This window comes from Puntigrus tetrazona, chromosome 23, assembly GCF_018831695.1.
Source record: "Puntigrus tetrazona isolate hp1 chromosome 23, ASM1883169v1, whole genome shotgun sequence".
NCBI lineage: Eukaryota > Metazoa > Chordata > Actinopteri > Cypriniformes > Cyprinidae > Puntigrus > Puntigrus tetrazona.
Genome location: NC_056721.1, coordinates 16,416,908 through 16,440,207, shown reverse-complemented (window position 1 = coordinate 16,440,207; position 23,300 = coordinate 16,416,908). Strand labels below are relative to the sequence as shown.

Here is a 23,300-nt window from a genome sequence, read left to right as displayed (position 1 = left end):
AAAAAATAAGGCATAGATTTGGGGGGGGTGGGAGTGCTTTCATTGTCTGCATAACAGTCAGCTTTAGGCATGTTCTAATGGTTTTACCTTCATCTTGTATTCTGGTTATTTTCACCTGGAGATGATTTTCTTCTGCCTGAAAATGCTAGTTAAATTGTTAAATCGCACTGGACTAAAACGTCCTCAATTTGCTCACAATATAACAATTTCCCCCTAAAAACAATATATATAAAACATGTTTTACATGCTATAATGTATGCAATATTACCAAATATCGGATAAAATTTTTGGGCAACTTGTTTTCAACTAGGCTGTTTTGCATTTCTGTTTAGTATTTGAGCTCATGTACATTTTTTTTTTTCAGGGAACAATGAAATTATCTTCAGTCAAAAACTGAGGTGCTGAGCTCAGATCAATGAGGCCCACAATCAGTTGGACCCAAAAAGAAACAAGACCTGTATTAACTAAGAAAACAAGTTGCCAAAACATGTAACAAGATATACTGACAGTATAGAACAATGCAAGCAATTTTTATGAGCGGTCAATTTTTGGAACACTAAATTTGGAAAAAAAACAAAAACAACAACATTGAAATTCAGGAAACGATCACGTCTCCAACACCATCTCTCACCTTTGATCTTGCACTTTGTTGAGATCTGTCAGTCTAGTCAAGTGAACTCCTGCAGTCGAGAAAGCAGGCGTGATGAACTCTATCCTAACAGCACGGAAGCCCAGCAGGGACATTACTGGAAGCTCCAGATGGTCTGAGCCACTCATTGCACTTCACACCAGGTCCCGTGCAAGAAGAGTGGAAGAGGGCAAGAACAAAGGCTAAAAAGCCCGTCCTAAAATGCTGCTAAACAAAACCCCGAAGCAATAAACGTGACACTCATGCAGGTGATCAATAACTGGACAGAATTCCTCATACATAACTCAGGATGAAGAATAGAGCTTTTAATACTTGGACCCCACAGCATGTGTCAAGTTAGTTTCCATGGACCTCCATCAGTATATTTCTTAACATATAAATGATATTTGCTCCTGTTAGTGCAAATGTGTAAGGCATACATTGAAACAACTCTAGAGGACACAGTGGGCTCATTTTATGCATTTATTTATGTAGCAATTTACGTTCTGATTAGCTGCTGAGAGGCTGCATCAGCAGTTGGGTAATAACCGCATGTGTCTGAGCACCGGCGGTTCAACGTCTCAGTCCTTCACTTCTCAAATCTGTGTTCCTCTCCAAAAATACCACAAAAGTTGCCTAAAAATGTCCCCGTTCTGAAAATCCCTGCACGTCTGCAATTTCACCAAAACCTCACTCCATGTTCTCGCCCTCCCGCCCTTGTCCATGACTTCCCCTCCCCCAAATTAAAGTTCCCATTTGCAAAGCTAGTGAGGTCACACATTAGCAACAGAGGACAATCAACTTTTTTTTTCCCTGCAAGAGGGTTACAACCATCCTCTTTACACACAAAACAGCCCTCTCCTTTTTTTAACAGCGAGAGAAGAACAAAAAAGATTAAACATAATAAACTCCCAAACCTTTTGTACAGAGAAACCAAACTAGAGAAAATGTCTTTTATATTAGTCCGCAGATATCCTCTGTGATCCTCTCTCGGGCTCTGTAATTTTAATAGGGAAGTGAGACACACACATATACCAAATACAGTTCGGTGTGTCAATGAGAGGCTCTGTGTGTAGTAGGCAATGTCAATACATCTCTGTCACTCGTTTAGCCATCCATCTGTTTGTTTTATGTGGATTAGAAGTAGGTCTTGGCCGTATGTATGATAGTGTGAATATGCATGTGTGTCATAAGTTAACAACATGTAAGTCTACATATCTCTGTGTGGGTTTAGGAGAGTCTTTAGGCCAGTCCGAAGCCTTCAGAACATTCCTGAATGGCCAGCAGCAGCATGTGTCTTAACTTCTCGTAGCTCTCATACGCTGGGAGGTCCAACTGGTTAAAGCTGAAAGAAAGAGAGGAAAGAGAATAAGTGTGAAAAGTTTTGGTTGTGAAAAAGACCACAGTTACCATGCAATGTAGATTTTAGAGCTGCATTATGGAGTATCTGAATGTATCGTGAAAACATTTGCATTGTGTGTTTTGAGGCATCGGGGTCATTTACCAAGTGTGCGCAGAGGGCAGGCGGTCAGTGGAGCGGTCATCTCTGTGGATCTGGAACTTCTGGATGCCATTCATTCCCTCCAGTGCAGCAAAGCCCTGCAGTGGCACTTTAGATGTGCCTGTAACAAACTGCAGGAATTTAGCCCGGTCAGCCTGGTCAAAGGATCGTAATGCACGCCAGAACCACTGGATCTGTGAAGAGCAAGGAGGACACAAAATTTAAACCAGGTAGACAATGCTTCAATGGGGTATTAATACAACAAAATACAGAGTACTGCAGGATTAAGTTCTAAAACCCAGAAATTAATCAGGATTTCTGAACTTCTGGTTTCACTGCCTTAAACGTCAATGTGTTTTTACAGAAATACTGATGCTAATTTACAGGCTGGCTTGCAAAAATGTCTTCCGTGCAACACTATTGGTTTTAATCCTTTCCTTGGCTGTGTGACAGCAGTAAAATGACATTTTGATAAAAGATCAAGGAAATGTTCAGAATAATGTGCAGAGATAATGACATCAGTCATAATATTAAACAATGCATTAATTTCATGTTGTCCTTTTGTACAAACCTGAATAGAACTGGACTGATATTTGTGGTATTCTGTATTGGCCTTGAGGTCGTCAATGTCGATGGTGGGCAGGCCAGAGATGAGCAGCTCCAGCTCTTGCTCAGTGAAGATTGAGATCAGTCTCTTGGGGATGATCTCATAGAAGCCCTCTAAGAAGGCAGCCAGCTGCTTACGGATTGCACCTGAGAAACACAGATGTTTCAGCTCCCTGACAAGACTCCTGAACCTCCCCGTTGCTCACTAGCAGTGATGTTTATTGGAGTGTATGCTCACCTGTCATTTTCATCTGGCAGACCAGATGCACATATTCCTTCTTATTCTCCTCTGTGACAAGGATGTTGGCACCATTGGCCTTCAGATCTCTCACTTCACACACGCCAAACTCTTGGACCTGTGAACATAGACATGGTATTCACCTTTTTATGTTTCTTTATAACTATAAATGACAGAAATAATAGTGTACTCAGTATCAAAATTCAGCTCATACCTCTGTGCTGAATGTCAGCTCGTAGCCCAGAGTGGAGACATCATTCTCCAGCAAGTAGACCAGACCCTGGAAGAAGGGATAGTCTTCGCTTTCCATGTCTGTATACCTATGAACAAAAAAAATAAAAAAAAGTGCTTGTTTCTTAAAGATCATTGAGATAAATAAGACCTAAACCTAGCAGATTCTTGCTGGTACCTGACACTCTTGCCCAGGATGTGCTTGTAGAAACTGCGTGTAAAGTAACACTCTAATAGCCTGTTGTCATAGACTGCTTTAGCCACCACTCGTCCCACAAACTTGAAGTAGCTGAGATGGTTGGGGTTGCAGTGGGAGGACGGGTTGATGGTGTAAGTGACCCGGTCACCAGGAGAAGTGCGGAACAGAGCGTACATCGGGTTGAACATTTCTCTGGAGATGATCATGTACCATTCCCTTAACAGCCCACCAGCATCCTGACCCTCCTCTCCTTCAAAGACTATATACCTGTAGAGAAAGAAACCATAAGAATGAAACTAAACTGTCCTGCTTTTGCTGCTTACAGATATCTGTAAAATACTAGGCACGTTTGAATGAAAGAGAGTGGCAGAGCGAGAAAGCGTGAGAGATTTACAGTCTGTTCTTCATGTCCTCTGGGCTCTTGCGGTGCAGCTCTCTGTAAGAATCTTCAAAGACATGGTCTCTCCTCACATGGACGGCCATATCCTCTTTCCTCAGGCCCTCATCCAGACGCTCCAACTCCTGACGGAAATACCTAAGAGACATGCTTATTAGATAAGACTCAACCCAGAGAAAAAAAAATTAAAAATAAAGTAGAAAAAGCCAAATAAGAACAACCTCAAAGTGTATAATATATGTATAAATAGAAAATTAATACACAAACACACGCAACTGGGTTTTGTTTCACCACAAAAATAATTAAACTGGTAGGAGTATAAGGTTGCACAAAAACTGTTTAGATATATTGACTTTCACAAATTCTAATTACTAAATTACAGAAGATTTACTTCTGGGTTTTTGTAATTCTAATTCTCTATAATGATTAATAATGGACTTACACTACTTTAATAAATCTATTAGTAGTATTACATCAATGTGTTTTGTCATACATCAGTGTGGTTAAAAGTACTGATTTAAACACTGATTTTTTTAAAACATCAAAGTGTATGGCATTGTGTTGCTATTACAATACAGTTTTTTCCTTTTGAATTTGGCAGCTAAAAAGGCAGCATCTTACTTGCGCTTGACATCAAAGTCCAAGATGCGGATGTAATCAACCAAAACGGCAAATGGCCCATCTGCTAGATGAGTGGTGGACTGTCGCAGGATCTGATTCAGCACCGTGCGATGGGTCTCTGTTTAAGACAGAAGGAGTTCAGATCGAGGACAACCTTCATCAGTATTCATCATGTGTTCCTCTACACTGTGTGAACCTCCATAAGGGACCACAGGACAGCTTGTGTTTGATTGACTCACCTGCAAAACGCAGGAACTTCTGTGTGTCTGGAGGCAGGTTGGAGGAGATGTGCATAGAGGAGGGCTCCCTGGAAAAGAAGGGGTCCAGAGAGGAGGGGGTGGCTGGGGTAAGTGGTGCAGGGGACAGGGGGGGTGGCTCGTCCTTAATGTGAGACAGTTGGCTCTCTCGAGTGTCTCGAACCGGAGGTTTGCTTTCCCGCTCAGTAGCGTGCACCAGGAAAAAGGCTTCAACTGCAGGTTGCAGCACTACAGCAATACCAAAAAGAATTGTTAGCACAAAATAATTCCTTTATTTCCGAAATCATTCATAATTAAACAAATATATACCTAAAACTGCATGCTGGTCATGAGACTCCTCGAGCTCTTTCAGACACTCCCCTAGCATATCCCATAGCTCATCCAGCAACAGCTGCTCACTCAACAGTGGCAGGTCAGGTAAACGCTCTTCTTGTTCCTGCTGACTGCTGCTCTCTTCACCTACACACACACACAAACCATATTTGAACAAATTAAATCTATATAAAACCACTAATTTCAGAGTTACATCAACGCAGCACCAGGTAAGCACATTTTCATCCATTTTGACAAAATGCTCTAAGATCAAATAACACCTTGAAGTCACGTATGATAAAAGAAAAAAGCTTCAGTGATTTCTATGCTATAATTCCATCACGTCACATCTGTTGTTTCATAGGACCTCACCTAATGCTGCCTGGTCCTGCTCTAGGGGTGAGGGCTGGTCCACATCCATAGGTGAATCATCTCTTTGAGCTGCTGGGGGCTCGGCAACAGAGTGCACCTCCGACTGAACCAGGGGAACCAAGGAACAGGGTGAGATTCAATACAATTCCCTCCGACAGAGAAGAGACAGTGTAGAATGTAGGAAAAAAGATGAAATGAGGGTAATCACAGACTGAAACCTGAAGCAGAGCTTGAGACTCAGCATCATGCATCAAAACATTCAGACATTGTCGAGAAAGAGGGGGTTGGGATGGAGCTTAAGCGAAAAAGCATTGACAGCCAGCCAAAAATCTAACCACACACAAAGAGACAAAGCCAAAGACCAGAGAGAGAATCACAAAGCTGTAAGCATGCAACATTCAACATTGATATCTCAAACACTGAACCAAACAGACTTTATGCAGTAAATGCAGCACAATGCAGTGGAAGGCAGAGCAGTAGAGAAGTGGAACAGAGATTTGGCATTTAGAAAAGAATCACTGAAAGGTCTTATGACAGAATTGCTTTCTTTGTGAAACACTTGTGAGTTCAGTGTAAGTTTAGTAACTTTTAAAATAGCAACCAGATGTCTGATAAATAGAGCTAGGGGGATCTTTCAGAGGACACTGTTTAAATTTGAACTGCAAGCAAATATATACTTGTATCATGATATTTGATTATTAGAAATGGCTTGGCAATATAATAAATAGGTATTTTGCATATGAGTTCAAAGTTGGTTTAATTTGAACTTTTAAGGTTTTCCAAAGACCCTTTTTGACAGGATATTTTACACTCAAGTTTAAATAAAAAAAGAGAGCTGAAAGTCTTAATTCTATAAATTGTTGCATGAATTTAAGTAATTTCTTCTAAACCCGAAAGAACATTGCAGTATAGGGTTATTGTATTTTACCTCTTAACGTTATGAATCTGATATACTAAAATGCACATCTTGAATAGAGACATGCCCAAACATATATTGTTGAATAACTAAGAAACATTTTTAGCTCTTTCGTTCCTGACCTATATACAATATGGTGAAATATGTCCCTCATCAAATTACAACTTTACCTAAATAAAACCTATATAAAGTCAGATAGTATCATTAAGAAAAAGTAATATTATTATGACAACATGAGTGTGTGTGAGGGTGAGTACAGTCAGTAGCAGTCTGCCTGCTGTCAGTGCGGCCCATGCTAACCGTGGCTGCGCTGGCCGTGCCAGCGGGGGGGTTGTTGGTTGCAGAGGTACTGGGGGCAGACGATCCAGCCACAGCCACAGCAGCGGATGCAGCAGCAGCAGCAGCAGAAGAGGATGCAGATGAAGAGGGTGGGGGGGCCTGCTGTAGACGGCGTGCCCTCTGCCCCTCTCTCACCATCTGAATGATGGCGTCCGCTTCAGCCTCTAGCTGACGGACCGCAGCCTGGATACTGCTGGCCGAGCCCAGACTGGTTGAACCTGAAGACAAATGGAGAATAAATCTAGACGCACCTAAGAAGTTGTCTATATTGCTTAAATGGGAGAAGAGACTTAAATGAAAGCTTCATAATCAAGCGTGAAAATGTTCTTAAAGGATTAGAGGACGCCCGTGTGTTTAAAGAGAGTGACTTACTCAGTCGTCCTCCTGTCTGCTTAGCTTTCTTGTTAGCTCGCCGTGTGTCTTCTCTAAGCTGGATGATGACCTGCAGCACGCGTAGGAAAAACTTCTGCGTGGAGGTCTTGGACGTAAGCGAGCTCATGCAGGGCAGCTGCAGCTCACGGCCACCTAACGTGCGCTTCTGAGCAGCTACAATCACCACACTTTCTGATCCGTCGAATCTGTAATTTGTTTAAAAAAAAAAAAAAAAAAAAAAAAAAAAAAAGAAAAAAAGAAAAAAGTATTGGTTATTGTAAAGAACCCTTTTAGGGAGATGGCAGATAAAGTTCTGAAAAGGTCTGCAGAGAATGTCAATTTTTACTAACTTAGCAAAAGCTTTTATCAACATTAACCAAATCAAAGAGAATTTAAAACCAGTTTATATCTAGAGTGGGGAACGTTGATCCTGGAGTGCCACTCTCCTGCAGAGTTTGATTAGGTTTGGAGCAAAACTCTCTCTCCTCTTCTTTTTTTTTTTTTTTTTTTTTTTTTAAAAACTTTATTTAGCAAAGAAAAAAATAATCAAAAGTGACGTTACAAAACATTGGTATTTCAAACATTCCATTCATAACGTACTCCTAAAAAATGTATCAAAGTTTTCACAGAAATATTATTCAGCACAATTGTTTTTTCAGCACTGATTGATTCTTGAACAAATCAGCATTTTAGAATGATTCCTGGAGGACTGAAGATTAGTGAAATTGCTGGTCAGAAAACATAAGAAGATTTTAAAACTAAACAAAAAAAATTATTTAAATCCAACCAACACCAAAGGGTAACGTAGGTTGAAAGTTTGTCCTCACCTGCTGGTCATTTTGCCCTTTAGACGGGTGGTGATAGATGGGTCCTCATGAGAGGCTTCAGGAGACTGAGCATCAGCACGTGCTCTTCTCTGCTGCTCCAGGTTATACTCCCTCAACTCCGCCAGTAAAGTGCCTAAATACAAGATTACATTTCCCAACTTAAACACAAACCTTCATGATGGAGATAACACAATCACGAGTATGCCTTGCCATATACATATAATACATAAATCACTATTCAGCACATAATCTTGCTTTAATGAGTAACCATAATACCAAAAACTTGGCAGTAATGTACTACTGACCGATTTGTTTGCAGAGAGTGTATCCGAGCTGACGCGCCCCGCTGAGTAAAAGTCTCAATACAGTGTCTCGGGTTGGTGCGTCCCCTCTAGACAGCTGTAGCAGGATGTTGGCAGCGTCCTCCAGACCTTCCTCTGAACACGAGTGGGATGTCAGCACCTGGACACAAACCACAGGAGTTAACTAATCCACCTGCTGAGCTGGGTCAAAAGAGCCCAGGGTTAGGAGAACCAACATATGTGTGTACCTCCACAGAGAGCTGCAGCTGTTTCTCTGTTAGTCCAGTAGAGGCTAGTTTGCTTTCGATGTCTGTGCCGCTCACTGCTGGCTTCTGTTTTCCAGCTAAAATAAAATGATACAACATTTATATATTTTATAGCCAAAAATCACAAACATAACTGTCTGGTCAATCACCAGCATTATTAATATCATCTACTTCTAACAATGTTAAATAAACTATTTCAATACTGACAAATAATTATGTTTTTAAATCAAGCAGTCCAAGTTTCAAAACAACTTCAAATGTGCCTCTGACAATCTTATTCCAAAACTGGAAATATCTATTTCATAATGAAAATTTTAGCACAATTTCACCCTTCAGTTTATCAGCCACAACTCCTTAAACAGCCAGAAACCTTGGAGTTTGATAAACTGAATTTCTCAGACCATAATTGTAAAACTTCCCAGTCTTGCAGATTTGCTTTAAACAAGAAAATCATGCCTTTTCTTTCAACAAAACTCCTTGTTCAAGCTCTTGTTTTGTCCAGACCCGACTACTGCAATGCTCCCTTGGCAGGTCTTCCAGCCAATACCTTTAAACCTCTACAATTAATCCAAAATGTTGCAAGATTAAATCGTTAATTAGCCAAAAGTATGCACATCACACCTCTGTTTGTCGATTTACACAGATTTTATGTGAGCAGCTACTGTTAGCCAAAGTGTTTATATTAGCCCACAAAACCACCTCTAGCTCTGTACCCCTTAACCTAAATTACCTCAGTCCTATGTACCCTCTAGAAGCTTGTGTTCTGCAAACGAACAATGCATTCCAAAGAGGTACAAAATCACTTTCACAGACTTTATTAACTGTTCCAATCTCGTGGATCTTCCCAACTCAATTAAAGCAGCTGAATCCTTAGCCATCTTCAAGAAACACACCTCTTCCAACTTTTTTCCATCTCTGGTACTATTCTAATTCTATTTTATTTATCGTTCTTCCATAAAAGAAAAAAACAAAGACAAAACAAGGGGGAAAAAAACATCCTGGCCCTCTATCAATTGCATTTTTATTACTATTATTACTTTTGCAGTTATGTAAACAATTTCTCTAACTACTTTAAGCAGCTTTGGATAAAAGTGTCTGGTAAATGTCTAAGATGTAAATTTAAATTGTCACAAATCAGCTGGTATTTATCCATGCTTTAAACTCTTTTCAAATGCTCTAAAGACTCACCAGCAATACTGCCGGAGATGGTGGTGCTGCTTGTAGCAACAGATACCGTGGTGGCTGGCTGAGAGGGTGCCAGGCCCACTGAGCCCTGCACGGTGCCCACACCTGCCACCACTGAGATGGTCCCTGACCCCACTGTGGTTTGAGTGGCAGGAGCAGAGGGTGTGGCAGTTGGGGCCTGAGGCACTGGGTGGCTGGCTGGAACCTCCGTGGCCTTGTTGTCAGGCAGAGCGATGGAGATCAAAGAGAGCAGACGGAGCAGTTTCTCGGTAAGAAGGGAACTACGGCGGATCACTGGGTGGGAGAGCATGTTCATCAGCTGGCCTAGTGGAGACGCTTCAAGGCTCAACAGAGCCCCCTCTGTCTCACCAGCACCCCCTAGAGGCACAGTCTTCATGGAGGCCTTGCCTTTACGGCTCACATTCATGTTGTCCAGTTTGACCAGGAGATCCCAAAAATCAGTGGAAATGCCCAGGGACTGTGGTGTAACTGCGCAGGCGCTCAGGGAATTGTGGATAGAGGTGGGATTACTCAGGGTAGCTGAGGAGCTGCTCTGGCTGGTGCCACCTGACCGACAGCTTCCACTGGGAGTCGGTGTAGAGCTGGCACAAAGACGAGTGTCCAACTCTGATGAGGACGATGACAGGGGATCCTTACAGCGCTGCTGAGTGAAGTGACTGGGAAATACCTAAAAGAAATAAGAGTGAGAGAATCAAACTTACTGCTTTGCACAGTCACCTGTATAATTAGTACATTTTGTGTATTACTTTATTGCATATTCTTCAGGTTTCAAAGAAAAGGCTTAAGCTAGTCAGACTAAAATGCATGTTTGAGCTGAAAACATCTTACTCTGACATATGTTAAAATATGTCACCGTTCTGTGTTTTCTTCTAAGGTATTTTTAGTAAATATTGCTTAAATATCTTAAATTTAACTAATGACTAGTCCTGGCTTAAGGATAGCACAACAGTTTCTCTTAATTCAATACCATATAAATTTAATTTGGAATAAATATGAGTGTTCTTTAGCTAAAGGTGCTCTAGTACCTTTGCCAGTTGAATGAGGGTATCCAGTACATGTCGACATACAACTGGAGCAGCCTGTGGGTGGATGTGAACAGTTGATCCACCTCCTCCTGCACATGTTACTCCCGTTCCTGAAACTCCACCTCCAAGACCTCCTGAGCTCATGACCCCTCCCGCTGAATGCTTCTCTGCATGTTTTCTGCCCGATGCCCGCTGGATCTGAAAGATGTTTGTCCTGCATCCCAAAGCTGCGTCCATTGAAACAGAAAGCCAGGAGAGCTGACTGGAACTACGCGACTCCACTCTATTCAACAGCTCCAGGGAGGACGATGACGAGGACGACGATGAAGAAGAGGATACAGCAACCTGCGGGGATGAAGAGGAACCCTTTCCTCCACTGGATGAGCCCTGGCCTAGCGAACGCTTGCCACGGGACTCCTCCAGGCGTGCGGTCTCCAGGCAGAGCTCACTCTCACTGCTACGCTGAAGAATAGACAAGAGGCTGCGGATGACCCAGCCACGTGTCTGAGAGTGGTAGCACAAGTTACGCAGCACTCGGTGGAGGCGGCTGGTATTGAGTTTGGGTTCGTCCACAAAAAGCAGCACTAGAAGGCAGGACAAGGCCTCATGATCCAACAAAAGACGCCTTCGCAGACGTAGAAGAGAATCAACATTGGAGCTAGAGGGCCTACATTCAAAAAAAACAAAAAAACAAGATGAATTAGAGATATTAAATGGTCTTGTTCATAAACACAGCACTTTTACCAACATTCGCGACTAAAATGTGTGTAAACTATAAATTGCATTTAGAACAGTGTGTGAATAATGTCAGGGTATTATAATTTTTTTATTATTTAATTTAAGATCAAAACGCAGCTGTAAGCCTAGATGTTGTGTTTATTATTGGTATTTTTCAAGCATCAAGCCCTGATTATCTGCACACTCACCGGCTGTGATTGGCACTCCCTCCCATTTGAAATGTCCCTCCTCTTTGTACAGCCAATCGTGTGTATTGTACCCCACGGTTGCCACCGAGGCGGCTTGTGAAGGCAGGCGAGCGTAGGATGGCAGACAGGGCAGAGGAGGAACTGTGACCGAACAACCTCTCATGCATCAGCTGTCTCTGCCTGGCCTCCTGTTCCCTCCGCAGTGCAGCAGCTTCTGCTGCAATATCTGGGGGCATGACCGCCAGCACACTATCCTCCATGTCCTCCAGAACAGATCGCCGCAACTCAGAGGGTAGGGTCTGAATGAACGTGACAGGGTCCAAAGGTTGATCACCCTGTGTAGGTTGCTGGGACAGCTCTCTACGCTGCTGCTCTGCCCGTTGCTGGGCCAAGACCTTATAGCATAAGAAAATATTCATCAAGTTTGGAAGACTTTCCCAGTTCAGAAAATAAAATCGCTCTGCATTTGTTACCCATACCTCTTCCTGAATTGCAGGTGGGAGAGCAGCTAGGAATTCTGGGCTAACCTCAGTAACCCCTGGCCCTCCTCCCAGCACAGTGCTAGCTGATGTTGCCAACGTGGAGGCAACAGGAGGCCGAGAAGGAGGTCTGATTCCCAGCTGGTTCTGCAGCACCTCACGACGGATGTCTTCAGGCAGCGCTGCCAAGAAAGATGGGTCCACACCTTCTGGCAGACTAATACCTTCAAGGAAATGACGAAATGTGACAAAAGATTAGAAATGGCTTATGACTATATCCACAATCACCAACCAGCTGAAATACCAACCTGCCAGAGGGTCATCATCATCATTGCTGGTGGATGGGAGAGGCTCCTCTTGGATTGCCTGTGACTGGCTATCTGCACTGTCACTCCTAGGCATGGTTTCACCAGGAGATGAAACAGATGTTGAGCTGAAATAAAGATCATGATATGGTAAGAATTCAAGTGTCATAAAACCATGTATCTCATTCTTATTGATTGTGTGTCTCTGTTTACTAAAATTAAAGAGCAAATTTACTTATTATTAAATATTACTGTGGTCCAAATGCTCACCCTGTTTCTGCATCTGTCTGTCTATCTGTGAGGCCACTGTCACCACTTCCTGACAGTTCCTGAGACATGTGATTGGGTGGAGCAGAGCTGGCAGCTGGCTCTTCTTGCGTTCCTGAGGCAGGACTGCTTGTATCCATGGGTGAACCCTCAAGCTGAGACACACCCACTGGCACAGGCTCTGAACTTTCAGCTATATCTGGACTAAGAGAAGCTGAGACAGACACAATAGGGGAAAAATTCAATTCATGTTTGCAATTTGTAAGCAATTCAACATAAGCAATGCAAAAGGCTGGGAAAAGTACATGCAGTAGTTGCATGTAGAATGCAGTGGGATTATACAAAATTTTTTGATAAAGGCTCAGCCTCTTCACAGATCATTTAGGCATGACATTTTTAAGTAGAATAAGTAGAAAAATTCACTGTGATGTGAATGTCACTCCACTGAACCACAGTGCGTAAAATCTAATTTTACAGGATTCAAAGTTAATCTACCTTCCCTGACTGCATCCAATGCTCCTCCTCCTCCTCTCTCACCAATAGTGGGTGCAGGTGACATCTCCATCTGAGATGCTTCTGCCTCACAATTCGCCTATCAGGCGCTGAGAGCTGGGGAAGCCCCGCCCCTGCCAAGGCTCTGTGAGAATCAGGATTGGAGTCAGCCAGCAGCAGCTCCGTGATTGGCTGGTGCACCTGCTGACTGATGGCTGTTTCCAGAGACACGAGGGCTTGCTCGTGAGGGGCAGGGGTGGTTGGGGTGACTTCTCCTGATGGCGGCGCTGTGAGGAAACCCTCAGAGGTACGAGGAGGGTCCAGGCAGGACGACACTCCACTCTGTGCCTGTTCTCCTTCTGACCAGATAGCAGAATGAGAAATAGTGTATTGTGAACATAAGTTAAGATAAAAATAACTTATGATAAATGAAACCATAGCTCAGTTGTAGAAGGTTATGAAAAGGCAGGGCATGTGACTGAGGGTCTGCAGTGAGGAAGGCAGTAAATTGTATAGTTATCTCCTTCGAGGGCCACACTATACTGATCCCCAACAACAACACAACTTACTACCTCACCACAACACAGCCACAGTATCTTCATTCAAGTAAAATAATGTAGTTTTGTTCATACTTATAGTAAAGTGGTGATTACAATTCATGTAGATGTAAACCTATAAATAATTGTTGCAGTTGCCTAGAAACAATTGATTAAACAATTGATTGTTGCCTAGCAGCGTTACCACAGGGTTGGAGATGGTAAGAAGGTGATCCAGTTGTTGAATCGGTTACCGTGGGAAAGACAGTAGACTGTATAGTTATCTCCCAGATCTGGTGTGATCCTAAAACTATACAAACTACTACCTCATCCCACAGCCCGCAGAAGAGCTAATCCAGAAACTTGGTTCTTCACAATAAAATATATGTGATTAAATTTTTACAGTTTAGAAACAAAACGCTCTTTGATTTGCATTTTTTTGTGCTCAATGACATTAACAAAAATATGCACTAAAGCACTAATTTAACATATGATTCTGTAAAAATAAAAACATGCGATGCTCTTACCTGCAGCATTCTCTCCAGCACCATTGACTGTTCCTAGACCAGAGCTCTGTGAGAAATAAAAGAAACAATTCATCCACCATACGCCCTGCGAAATTCACATTCAATCAGACGTGTGACCTGTGTCCTGGCTGATACTCATGGTACTGCCATAAATCAGTACTGATTGAATTAAATCTTATGAAATCACAGTAATGTAATTTGTTTCATATTATCAAAGGAATTCATAACTGAAAGATAAAAAAAATTGGATTATAGTATCAGCTGCTTTACATAAAATAAGAGAACTAAAGTGCATACTGTTACATAATATTTTTGTGAAAACTGAGATTATTCATTTTATCTTAAATTATTAAAAAAAATCTTAAGCACACTTAGATTTCAGATTGCCATAATATTCCACAATTTTACAATTTGCTGCGATTATAAACATAATAGAAGCACCTCTCTGCAATAACGCATCAAACATTTTCTAACTTTATTCACATTCCATGCTCTTTTACCTGTAGGCTTTGTTCTCGGGTCTCCTCTCCAGCTGCAGAACTCTCATTCTGTTTGGCTGTCTCCTCTTCCTCTGCCAACTGTCTCCTCCTCTTCTCCCTGCGCTCCTCCAGCTCCTCATCACGCAAGCTCTCCAGGTGCTGCAGTATGGGAACCTTCACCACTGAGAGACCAAGCACAAGACTTGACATTAGATACAAACTCATTTAGGAGCTCTTCCTGCAGTGAATAAACAACAGATGGTAATATATTCATTTTCAGATGGTCTCACCTGCCACACAGTCATGCATGCTCTCGGCATCCAGGACTTTACACTCATCCGTCCATCTGGTTAAGGCGGTTGGGATGCCTGAAAGGGTGCCTGCAGAACACAAGGGTTTAGCAGGTGCATCTGTAACCGTTAATTTTAAAGCAGCTTGTCTGTGGGAGACTCACCAGCTTGTCCTCCAGTGCTACTCTGCTCATGGAAGAAGTCATCCAGTAGCTCATCATCCGAACGGGCAATAATGTGCACGTCTTCATTGCCCACAAGTAAACGTGCACGACCACGAGACTGCAGAGGCAGAGAGCTCGACAGCTGCAAGATATCAGCTGCAGCACTGGGGCCCAATAATCTGAGACACACACAAAGAAAAAAAAATGGAATTTGAAGCTGCAGTGGCAACAAACAGAATTTCAAATGAGTCTCATTTATAGTGGTTGCCATGCTGGAACTACAGGAAGCCTTTTTGAACGCCTTTAAAAATGAACAACTTTATAGATAAGTGCGCTAATTTCTGCACAACCGTAAAAATTTCTTGATAAAAGAAAGGCAAAAGAAGTTCCTTTAAAAAGACTCACCTCTGTAAGATGAGAGGAGGGTTAGGCTGCCGGTTACCAGGGTAATGTACATGGACCGTGTGGCCTGTGTTGGGCGTGAGCTGGCGGAGAGCGCGTTGGCTGCGTGCCATGCCCTGAGCCAATCTGCTGCTGGTGCCTGATCCCCCCAGAGTCAGTGAGCCATGGTCAGCGTGACGCACCATCAATGGGTGGGAGCTGGGGATATTTCCTGGTGAGGGAGGGATGTCAGCTAAAGTGCACAAAAGACAAATAGAATAGACGTGACATATTTGGTAAAAAAAAATTAAATAATCTCATGGGTGTTTACTCTGACTAAAAAGGGAATAAACATAGTAGCTGTTTAGACTAGTAATTTCTTACCAGATGTGGAAAACATGTTATCAAACTCAATGATGAGGTCATCGTCCCGGTCAAATCTCTCGAAACGAATGTGTGGAGCAGCATTGATATCAGGAAAATCTTCATCCAGTTCCATTTCTGAACCTTCATCATCATCATCCTCATCCCCCTCCTCATCATCCTGAGAACACATAACAAAATGAGAAAATGGAAAGAAGGAAAAAAAAAAAAAAAAAAAAAAAAAAAAAAAAAAAAAAGAACACTCTTCTCTAGGTTGGTTTATGGCTTTACCTGATCCTCCTCCTCCTCTTCCTCCTCCTCCTCTTCCTCATCTTGACTATCCTCATCCTCATTGCTGCCACTGGAGTCTTCTTCCTGTGTGTGCTCCTCATCTTCTGGCTCAAGGATGTTCATAGAGTCTATCCAGTACAGACAATAAAGTGACTACAATATCTTCCCCAAGACAGATTTAAGGAGTATAAAGAAAAATTCCCAATGTGTAACATGACATACCATAAGTGAGAAACATAAGTTTAAAATAGAATCAATGGAAATCAGAGGGTGGGAGCCTTTTCTATTAAGCCCAATGAGCAAGCTATAGCAGTTATGGGTCACTGTTATCATAAGTTCCAAGTGAATATGTAACAGATCCGCATCCTACCCTCTCTGTTGGCTTGGAGAGTGGAGGCCTGACTCATATTGGAAGGAGCTTCATCCATCAGCACGTCCTCTTGAGACTCATCCTCTCCTGAGCGACCCACTAATTAACAAAAACCAAATCAAAAACACAAATCCAACTCTGTCACTTCCATATTTCGCAAGGAATCAAATAAATCACTTACCGATGATGGTGCTATTAACAGTTCCTGCATCTCTTTCTAAAAGTTCATCAATCAAATCCACCAACTCATTCTCCACCTACAAGAACACATGAATAAAAATCACTGCTTGACTAGAGGAGGATTTTCCTATTCATCAACAGAGAACAGTTCCACAAACTGGTGTTCTTCTAACCTGCATGGCCTGAGTGCTTAGCACCTCAGGCTGTCCAGCAATGACCACAGTGTCAGCCTCGGTTTCTCCATCCATCAGGTCAGCATCTGTGGCTTGACCACGGTCACGATTCTCTGCTGGTTCTGCCTCACCTGCCTCCCCTGTACACAATATCAGAGAGATAGAGATATATATATATATATATATATATATATATATATATATATATATATATATATATATTTATTTATAAAAAAAAAAAAAAAAAAAACACCTCAATATAAGGACACTGTATCCCTACTCTGTTGATAAAGTTAAAGTGATCAAAGTAATACCTTGATCTTGGGTGTTGCTGTTGCTGTCCCTGACTGTGCCAACAGTGTCATGCTCTGTCTTGTTCTTGCTGGATCCCCCTTTACCCCCAAACAGACTGCTAGGCTGATTCACAATTCGCGACAACGTCTCCAAAGGCTTCAGAGCAGCATTTACTGTGTTTGCCATATTAGGACTGCAAGAAACCAAGAACAGCAATGAAATGAAATAAGATAACTTAACTGATTTTTAGGCAAATTACCAAGGTTAGGATAAACAAAAAACAAAACATACATAAGGCTAATATATCAAATGTTTGTTATTGTGATACCTGGATAAATCAAGGCTATGAGGCACACGGGCAAGGTCATTAACAAGGCCTTTCTTTAGGAATAGTCGGATGATATTGTTCATGCCATTGTGCTGGGTCTTGGCTGTGGCTGTGCTGTAGAAGCTCGAGGTTGATGGACAAGACTCCATAATGGTGCTGATGATACACATCACTGCTTGCAAGCTGCAAAAGAGTGAAAAGCAAAAGTCACCCATCCAATAAATGCATTCTCTATAGTATAGTGAACAGCACAGTTGGGGTACTCCGTCTCGATTACGGAGTGCTTATGTGGCAACTAATCAGTGGACTTTTCACCTAAAAATTTCTATCACTGATGAAAAGTATTTTGTATTAGGCTACTGTACATTAAAATAAAAACAGTACGTGTAGAAATCAACCCCAACTATGCTCTGACTCGATTGGTCAAAGACTTGGAGTCAAACCCAACACTAGCAAGTAGGCAGCTCGACTTACCGGGCGTGTTTCTCTGTCCCTTCTGCCATGCCTAACGCTCGACTCAAAGCAGCCTTGACCTCATTGACCAGGGCCGCTTGGGCATCAGTGCCTGTGCCAGCTGCAGCAAGGCTGGCCAGGAAAAGGCGCGCAAGGGCAGGGGTGTCCTTGTCCTGTGAGTTCTGGGTGTGTGGGAGCAAGTGGTCCAAAACAAATGCCAGCACACTGCAATCCTGTACAAAATTATTACACATGACAAATCATGTTTGTTAAGATAAAAGGACTTTAACTTCACAAATTCTCTATAATAATATCCAGGCAATGTCTTAAAACACAATATTGAATGAATAGGCTCAATTCACTATAAACAATTACGTAAAAAGAAACTTATCAGAAACACTTTGGTTATATATCAACTGATGTGACTCACCTCCTTAATGAGCTCTGACTGGCCAGCTGTGTAGTTGTAAGAGGTGATCAGAGTGGCGATGCCAACATAAGAGCGCACCAGCTCTGCAAGCAGCCTCAGGATGGTAGAAGTAGGCATCAGGGGTTTGCTGGCCTTCGCTTTGGCAGCTCGGCTCTCCTCAGAGGAAGCTCCCTTCTCTCCTTCCTGCTCCTTTTTCTCTTCACGCATTTCCTCAGGTGTAGAGGCTAGAGAAGGAGGACAAGCAATGACAGAAATTTCCAGGGAAAGTCAAGAAACCAGCAAAAGTGAGGGAAAAAAGGTCATTGTATAAAGAAAAGGTTTGAAGCTCTGGCTGTGTCTGTGTGTATGTATAGCAGTTCACACCTTCTCCCTGTGGAGTTCCAGATTGAGAGGATTCTGCAACGGCACCATCTGCAGCAAACACCTGAGTCTGATAGAGTATAATTAACACCCACTATTAATGCAAATCCCACATTTCTGAGCCCATTATAGTACACGTACACTTGGGCTTACTTGTGTTTTTTTTTTTTGTTCACAGAATAGCTACTTGAACTAGATTTGTACAAGAGTGAATAATGCTTTTCCATACAAAAAAGCTCCAAGGCATTGAAGCATGCATTGTGCATAGTGTTGAAGCTTCTTTGCAAGAAAGGGTCCACGAGAAAGATCATTTCTAAGCAATCAACAACACATTGTGATGTCATTAATATGGCAGATTTGCAACATTTAACTTTCATCTGACAAATTACAACAAAAATGCAATTAAAAAAAAAAATAAAAATCCAACATTCTGAATTTGTCAAAAAAAAAAAAAAAAAAAAAAAAAAAGACTCGCTTTTAATAGAGACAAACAGTTGTGCGCTACGAAAATGTGCCTTGAAATCAAAACAGTCACATTAAATGATCACCAAACTTTTGGCTGCCTGCTCCAAACACCATGAAAAACATTTACTTTTAGAAATTCACATTTTTTTTTATCTTTTTGAAAAACAAAGAGGGGGAGATAGGTGCTGGATTTTATAATCAATAGTGATGCTAATCATGGCATTCTATGATAATTGATGCAAAAACAATTATCTTCCACAGCATATACAAAACTCTTACATTGATGTGGAAGGCAGACTGCGAATCAAAATCACTGCCTTGTCTGGTAAGTCTGTACTGCTGGTAGACATCATCACCGACATCTTGCAGAATCTGACATAGGTCTTGACTTCCCGGTACTGCGGCTGCCCGCTCCTCTCCTCTCTCTGCTTCACATAAACAAACCCAAATGAACCCCAAGCATTTAAAAGAAATAGATGTTGATGATAGACGACAGCTTGATAGATCTGGACCATGAACTAAATAAAAACGCATGCTTTTATTTTTCTGTCTTACCCTCTTCTGGAGTGTGATATGCTGCTAGGGCATTCAGCATGTCATAGATGACCTCTTTAATAGTCTCTGGTATGGAGGGCAGTGGGGACAGCTTCAGGGGTGTCGTCTTCACTAGCTGAACAGCATTTGGACCCTTAATTCTGAAGTTCTCAAACTCATCATCTGAGGCTGATTAACGGAGAGAGATAGTGATTGGTTATTAGGCTTTAGAACAACTTATATGCTTATTTTTTTTGGGGTGGATTTCTTGGAGGTTTTCCACCATACCAGTGCCAGCACCTCTTGGGGCCGGAAGAGCAATTCGGATACAGCTCTTGGCAGTTTCCGTAAAGCACTCTGGGTTACGACAGGCTGCTGGGCCCAGGACACGCAAGATGTAGTTGATCTCTCTGGAGCCCAGACTACCTGACACAACACCTGAAGTAGTGCTTCCTGCACCACTGGTGACGGCAGACCGTACCACCTGAGAAAAGAGAGAATGATCAAGTAAGGACAAATTATTTTAGATAATATACCCAAGGTAATAGAAATGTATGTTTTGGGTGAATATGCACCTTCTCCATAGTGTGTCGCAGGGTGGCTGGGTCTTCTATGATGTGACGGAAGAGCAGAGTCACCAATGGGGTGAAGCCATTGAACCCTGAGCTCTGAGTGAGGTTCAGGATCATACGAGTGCTCTTGAGCTCTGCAAACATCATAGCGTAATGGTGTGTACGCGTGAGGCGCAGACAGAGACGCAAAGTGGCATGTAAAGTGTCCGGATCCACAGGAACGCTAATCATGCTGACACAGGCGCGGATCAAAACCGTGATCATATCCTCTGTCAGCCCCTGTACAACAATACCACTGGAACCAGAGGGGTCCTGAAGGGTAGAAGGAGCTGCTGTGCTCGTTTCCTTCTGCTCTGTCTCTTCTTTAGGGGGCGCCATCTCCACAGCCACAGAGCCGGGATCTAAAAAAAAAAAAAAAAAAAAAAAAGTCAAAAAAGGAAATGTGAATAAAATATACAACAGGAGGAAAAAAAAAAAAAAAAAAAAAAAAAAAAAAAAAAAAAAAAAAAAGAACCATCCAAAATGCTAATGAAGTTAAATTCATAGGCTTGCTGTTTCTCCACCTGTGTCAGTTTGCGTTTCCTCAGTCTTTGCTCGCTGTTCACTCTCTTCTCTCTCTGTATCAGTAACACTTCCAGATTTTGAGGTCTTGGGCATCCGTGGCACCCTCTGTACTGTCAACATAACTGGCCGTCTGTTCCCAGTCTCTTCATTTACCTGAAGAGAAACAAAAGATCTACTCTTCATACTGTATGGTACTGGCATAAATGAATCAAATTCCATTTCATTTTGATCCACAAAACAAGTGTTTTGCCCAGGTCGGAGTTGTTACCTGCACCATGGTGTTGAACTGGACAGTGTATCTCCTACGGCCTGCAGTGAAGCGGACGCTGGTCTCTCCTGCCCTCCAGGCTGAGTCGATGGTGCTGTTGTTACTCGCACTGTAGCTGCACCAGCGGCCTGAACGGTCATCAAACCAACGCCAGTTATTCCCATTGGGCTGCAGGTACTAAGATAAGGATAAAGTTAACATACCACTTCCATTAGACAGAACTTTTCACTGTTGTCATATTGACAAGTTTATAATTATAACAGACTGCCTTTATACTTCTTCAGGCACCAACCTTGTTCATCTGAGCTCTTCGTTTGGATGAAACAGCCATTTTCTCATAGAAGTCAATAAGCAGGAGAACAGGAGTGATCCATCTACAAATATAGATGATTTGTAAAATATAATGGGAAACATTGTTCATATGTCCTATTATATTAAAAATGCTATAACGTGGTGCAAAACAACATTATTCCTCTATAAACAAATTCTGCTTCTCTGTTTTGAACATTGCTTGGGTCAGCAGAGCTTTCTAGGAATGCTGATGTCTGAGTGCAAACTGATCACTCATGCAGACAGGAGAAGGACAGGGACTCACTTGGGTGTTTGGATGTCCTTCTGCTCTTTGGCAGCTTGCAGACAGGGCTGCACCACCTCCAACAGCTTGATCAGCACAGTCAAGACACCACTGCTCTCCACAACCCGAGCACATGAGAGTTTCAGCTCCTGTGGCACATAGAGCAGCACAGTGGGTGTATTTACTTGTGCATGCAGATTCATACGTTCTTTTAGAGGATAGGGTATAAATAAACAGTGATGATGTGTGCAGCCGACTGTGCAAGACCGTGTACCTCAAAGAGCAGCGTGAGCAGCAGGATGCGGGTGGCCAGGTTGGAGGCCTGGGGGAGGGTTGCCATCTGTCTCGTCCACTCAGACACTGTCTTGGTGTCGCTGGTTGTTAGCGGCACTGCAGCCTTTATCAACACGTTGGCAGCCTCCCACACCTTATATAAATAAAACAAACATACAGATGAGAACAGGGTCATGGTTTTACTTCAAACCTACCCAGAAAAGTGCAGGACTCAACAATAAGGATGGCCTACTGACCTGGGACCAGTGCAAAAGCGTTTTGGGCCAGCTGACATTAATGTAACCAGCACTGCAGCTTATACTTGTAAAATGTATCGCAATCCTATACACTGTGACAATTTACAGAAACTATTTTACAGAAAAGTAAACATTTAACAAAACATTCTGGGTCAGTACTTTTTTCCCCCCCAAAGAAAAAAAAAACACTTTTGTTCAGCAAGGATGGAGTAAAATTTTCAACATTGATAAGTATGCTGAACACCAAATTAGCATATTTAAAAAAAAGTAAATTTTTCTACAATAATAAGCATATAAAAGATAAGCCTTCAGTGCAACATGTTTTTGCCAAGACCATAAAAAAAACACATTCAGTCATGTGTGACCAGCTCTTTGACTAGATGTGTACGAGTATCTTTCAGAAAACTCACTGCCAAACATACCCATTCCAATTAGTATGTTGTGTGCACATATGGGCATACTGACCTGATTGACCACCTGTCTGAGGATGAGGTCCCTGTACTCAGGGCCGTTCCTTTTAATAGCAGTCATGAGCAGATCACAAAGGCGGTAGACTGTGTCCGGCAGCTCGTCGAGCAGGTGGAAGCAGCCAGGCAGCATTGAGTCTGTGAAGGCATGTAGCTCTGTGGTGTCTAGAGGCTCAGCTTCTAGGAAACGCTCCAGGCAGCGTGCCTCTTCCTCTTCTACCCTTTCCCTTGCTCTCCTCTCCTCCTCCTCACGCCGACGAGCTGCTTCCTACAAACAAAAAGTAACATGGGTGTGACTTGTGTATCTGTTCGAAGGCAGGGAAAGCTTGGTGAAGATGTGAAGTAGACAGGTGAGTTGGCCTATGCTGTGCTACTAAGTAATTCCTATTTAACTGATGTAATGAATGTGTGGGTGCCCACCTCAGGTGAGTCTGAGCGCTGCTCCATGCTAACTTCTTGACCTAGAGACATGGCAATGGCCCGCATCATCTGGTCTTCTTCAGACATGGTGAACTCCTACAGAAACAAAGCTCACAGTGACTACACTAACTTATAGCCTGTGTGTGCATCCTGTCTGTGTATGCTTGTGTGTGTGTGTGTGTGTGTGTATGAGAGAGAGAGAG

The 23,300-nt window shown here is 42.5% G+C and overlaps 1 protein-coding gene across 1 annotated transcript in view; it reads right to left on the bottom strand.

Annotated features, from left to right (window-relative positions):
* Positions 1 to 933: 933 nt before the first annotated feature.
* The window catches only part of huwe1 (HECT, UBA and WWE domain containing E3 ubiquitin protein ligase 1), a 35,363-nt gene continuing 12,996 nt past the window's right edge, over positions 934 to 23,300 (bottom strand). Inside the window, exons 34-83 of the mRNA XM_043224315.1 lie at positions 23,098 to 23,193; positions 22,676 to 22,945; positions 21,955 to 22,107; positions 21,702 to 21,829; positions 21,399 to 21,480; positions 21,107 to 21,283; positions 20,838 to 20,991; positions 20,278 to 20,675; positions 19,991 to 20,186; positions 19,724 to 19,891; positions 19,448 to 19,596; positions 18,707 to 18,773; positions 18,344 to 18,567; positions 17,935 to 18,146; positions 17,461 to 17,643; positions 17,153 to 17,325; positions 16,839 to 16,978; positions 16,667 to 16,742; positions 16,486 to 16,584; positions 16,116 to 16,243; positions 15,846 to 16,005; positions 15,486 to 15,714; positions 15,081 to 15,259; positions 14,917 to 15,006; positions 14,648 to 14,808; positions 14,148 to 14,193; positions 13,088 to 13,443; positions 13,033 to 13,036; positions 12,596 to 12,806; positions 12,329 to 12,453; positions 12,021 to 12,244; positions 11,542 to 11,936; positions 10,616 to 11,282; positions 9,573 to 10,257; positions 8,367 to 8,461; positions 8,122 to 8,278; positions 7,817 to 7,949; positions 6,990 to 7,195; positions 6,579 to 6,835; positions 5,363 to 5,465; positions 4,988 to 5,137; positions 4,661 to 4,906; positions 4,422 to 4,539; positions 3,798 to 3,938; positions 3,383 to 3,670; positions 3,188 to 3,293; positions 2,974 to 3,091; positions 2,701 to 2,882; positions 2,133 to 2,323; positions 934 to 1,973 (exon numbers count right to left, since the gene is read on the bottom strand). Coding sequence (XP_043080250.1) covers positions 1,871 to 1,973; positions 2,133 to 2,323; positions 2,701 to 2,882; positions 2,974 to 3,091; positions 3,188 to 3,293; positions 3,383 to 3,670; positions 3,798 to 3,938; positions 4,422 to 4,539; positions 4,661 to 4,906; positions 4,988 to 5,137; positions 5,363 to 5,465; positions 6,579 to 6,835; positions 6,990 to 7,195; positions 7,817 to 7,949; positions 8,122 to 8,278; positions 8,367 to 8,461; positions 9,573 to 10,257; positions 10,616 to 11,282; positions 11,542 to 11,936; positions 12,021 to 12,244; positions 12,329 to 12,453; positions 12,596 to 12,806; positions 13,033 to 13,036; positions 13,088 to 13,443; positions 14,148 to 14,193; positions 14,648 to 14,808; positions 14,917 to 15,006; positions 15,081 to 15,259; positions 15,486 to 15,714; positions 15,846 to 16,005; positions 16,116 to 16,243; positions 16,486 to 16,584; positions 16,667 to 16,742; positions 16,839 to 16,978; positions 17,153 to 17,325; positions 17,461 to 17,643; positions 17,935 to 18,146; positions 18,344 to 18,567; positions 18,707 to 18,773; positions 19,448 to 19,596; positions 19,724 to 19,891; positions 19,991 to 20,186; positions 20,278 to 20,675; positions 20,838 to 20,991; positions 21,107 to 21,283; positions 21,399 to 21,480; positions 21,702 to 21,829; positions 21,955 to 22,107; positions 22,676 to 22,945; positions 23,098 to 23,193 — 9,399 coding nt within the window. The 3' untranslated portion in view covers positions 934 to 1,870. The remainder of the gene's footprint in view (positions 1,974 to 2,132; positions 2,324 to 2,700; positions 2,883 to 2,973; positions 3,092 to 3,187; positions 3,294 to 3,382; positions 3,671 to 3,797; positions 3,939 to 4,421; positions 4,540 to 4,660; positions 4,907 to 4,987; positions 5,138 to 5,362; positions 5,466 to 6,578; positions 6,836 to 6,989; positions 7,196 to 7,816; positions 7,950 to 8,121; positions 8,279 to 8,366; positions 8,462 to 9,572; positions 10,258 to 10,615; positions 11,283 to 11,541; positions 11,937 to 12,020; positions 12,245 to 12,328; positions 12,454 to 12,595; positions 12,807 to 13,032; positions 13,037 to 13,087; positions 13,444 to 14,147; positions 14,194 to 14,647; positions 14,809 to 14,916; positions 15,007 to 15,080; positions 15,260 to 15,485; positions 15,715 to 15,845; positions 16,006 to 16,115; positions 16,244 to 16,485; positions 16,585 to 16,666; positions 16,743 to 16,838; positions 16,979 to 17,152; positions 17,326 to 17,460; positions 17,644 to 17,934; positions 18,147 to 18,343; positions 18,568 to 18,706; positions 18,774 to 19,447; positions 19,597 to 19,723; positions 19,892 to 19,990; positions 20,187 to 20,277; positions 20,676 to 20,837; positions 20,992 to 21,106; positions 21,284 to 21,398; positions 21,481 to 21,701; positions 21,830 to 21,954; positions 22,108 to 22,675; positions 22,946 to 23,097; positions 23,194 to 23,300) is intronic.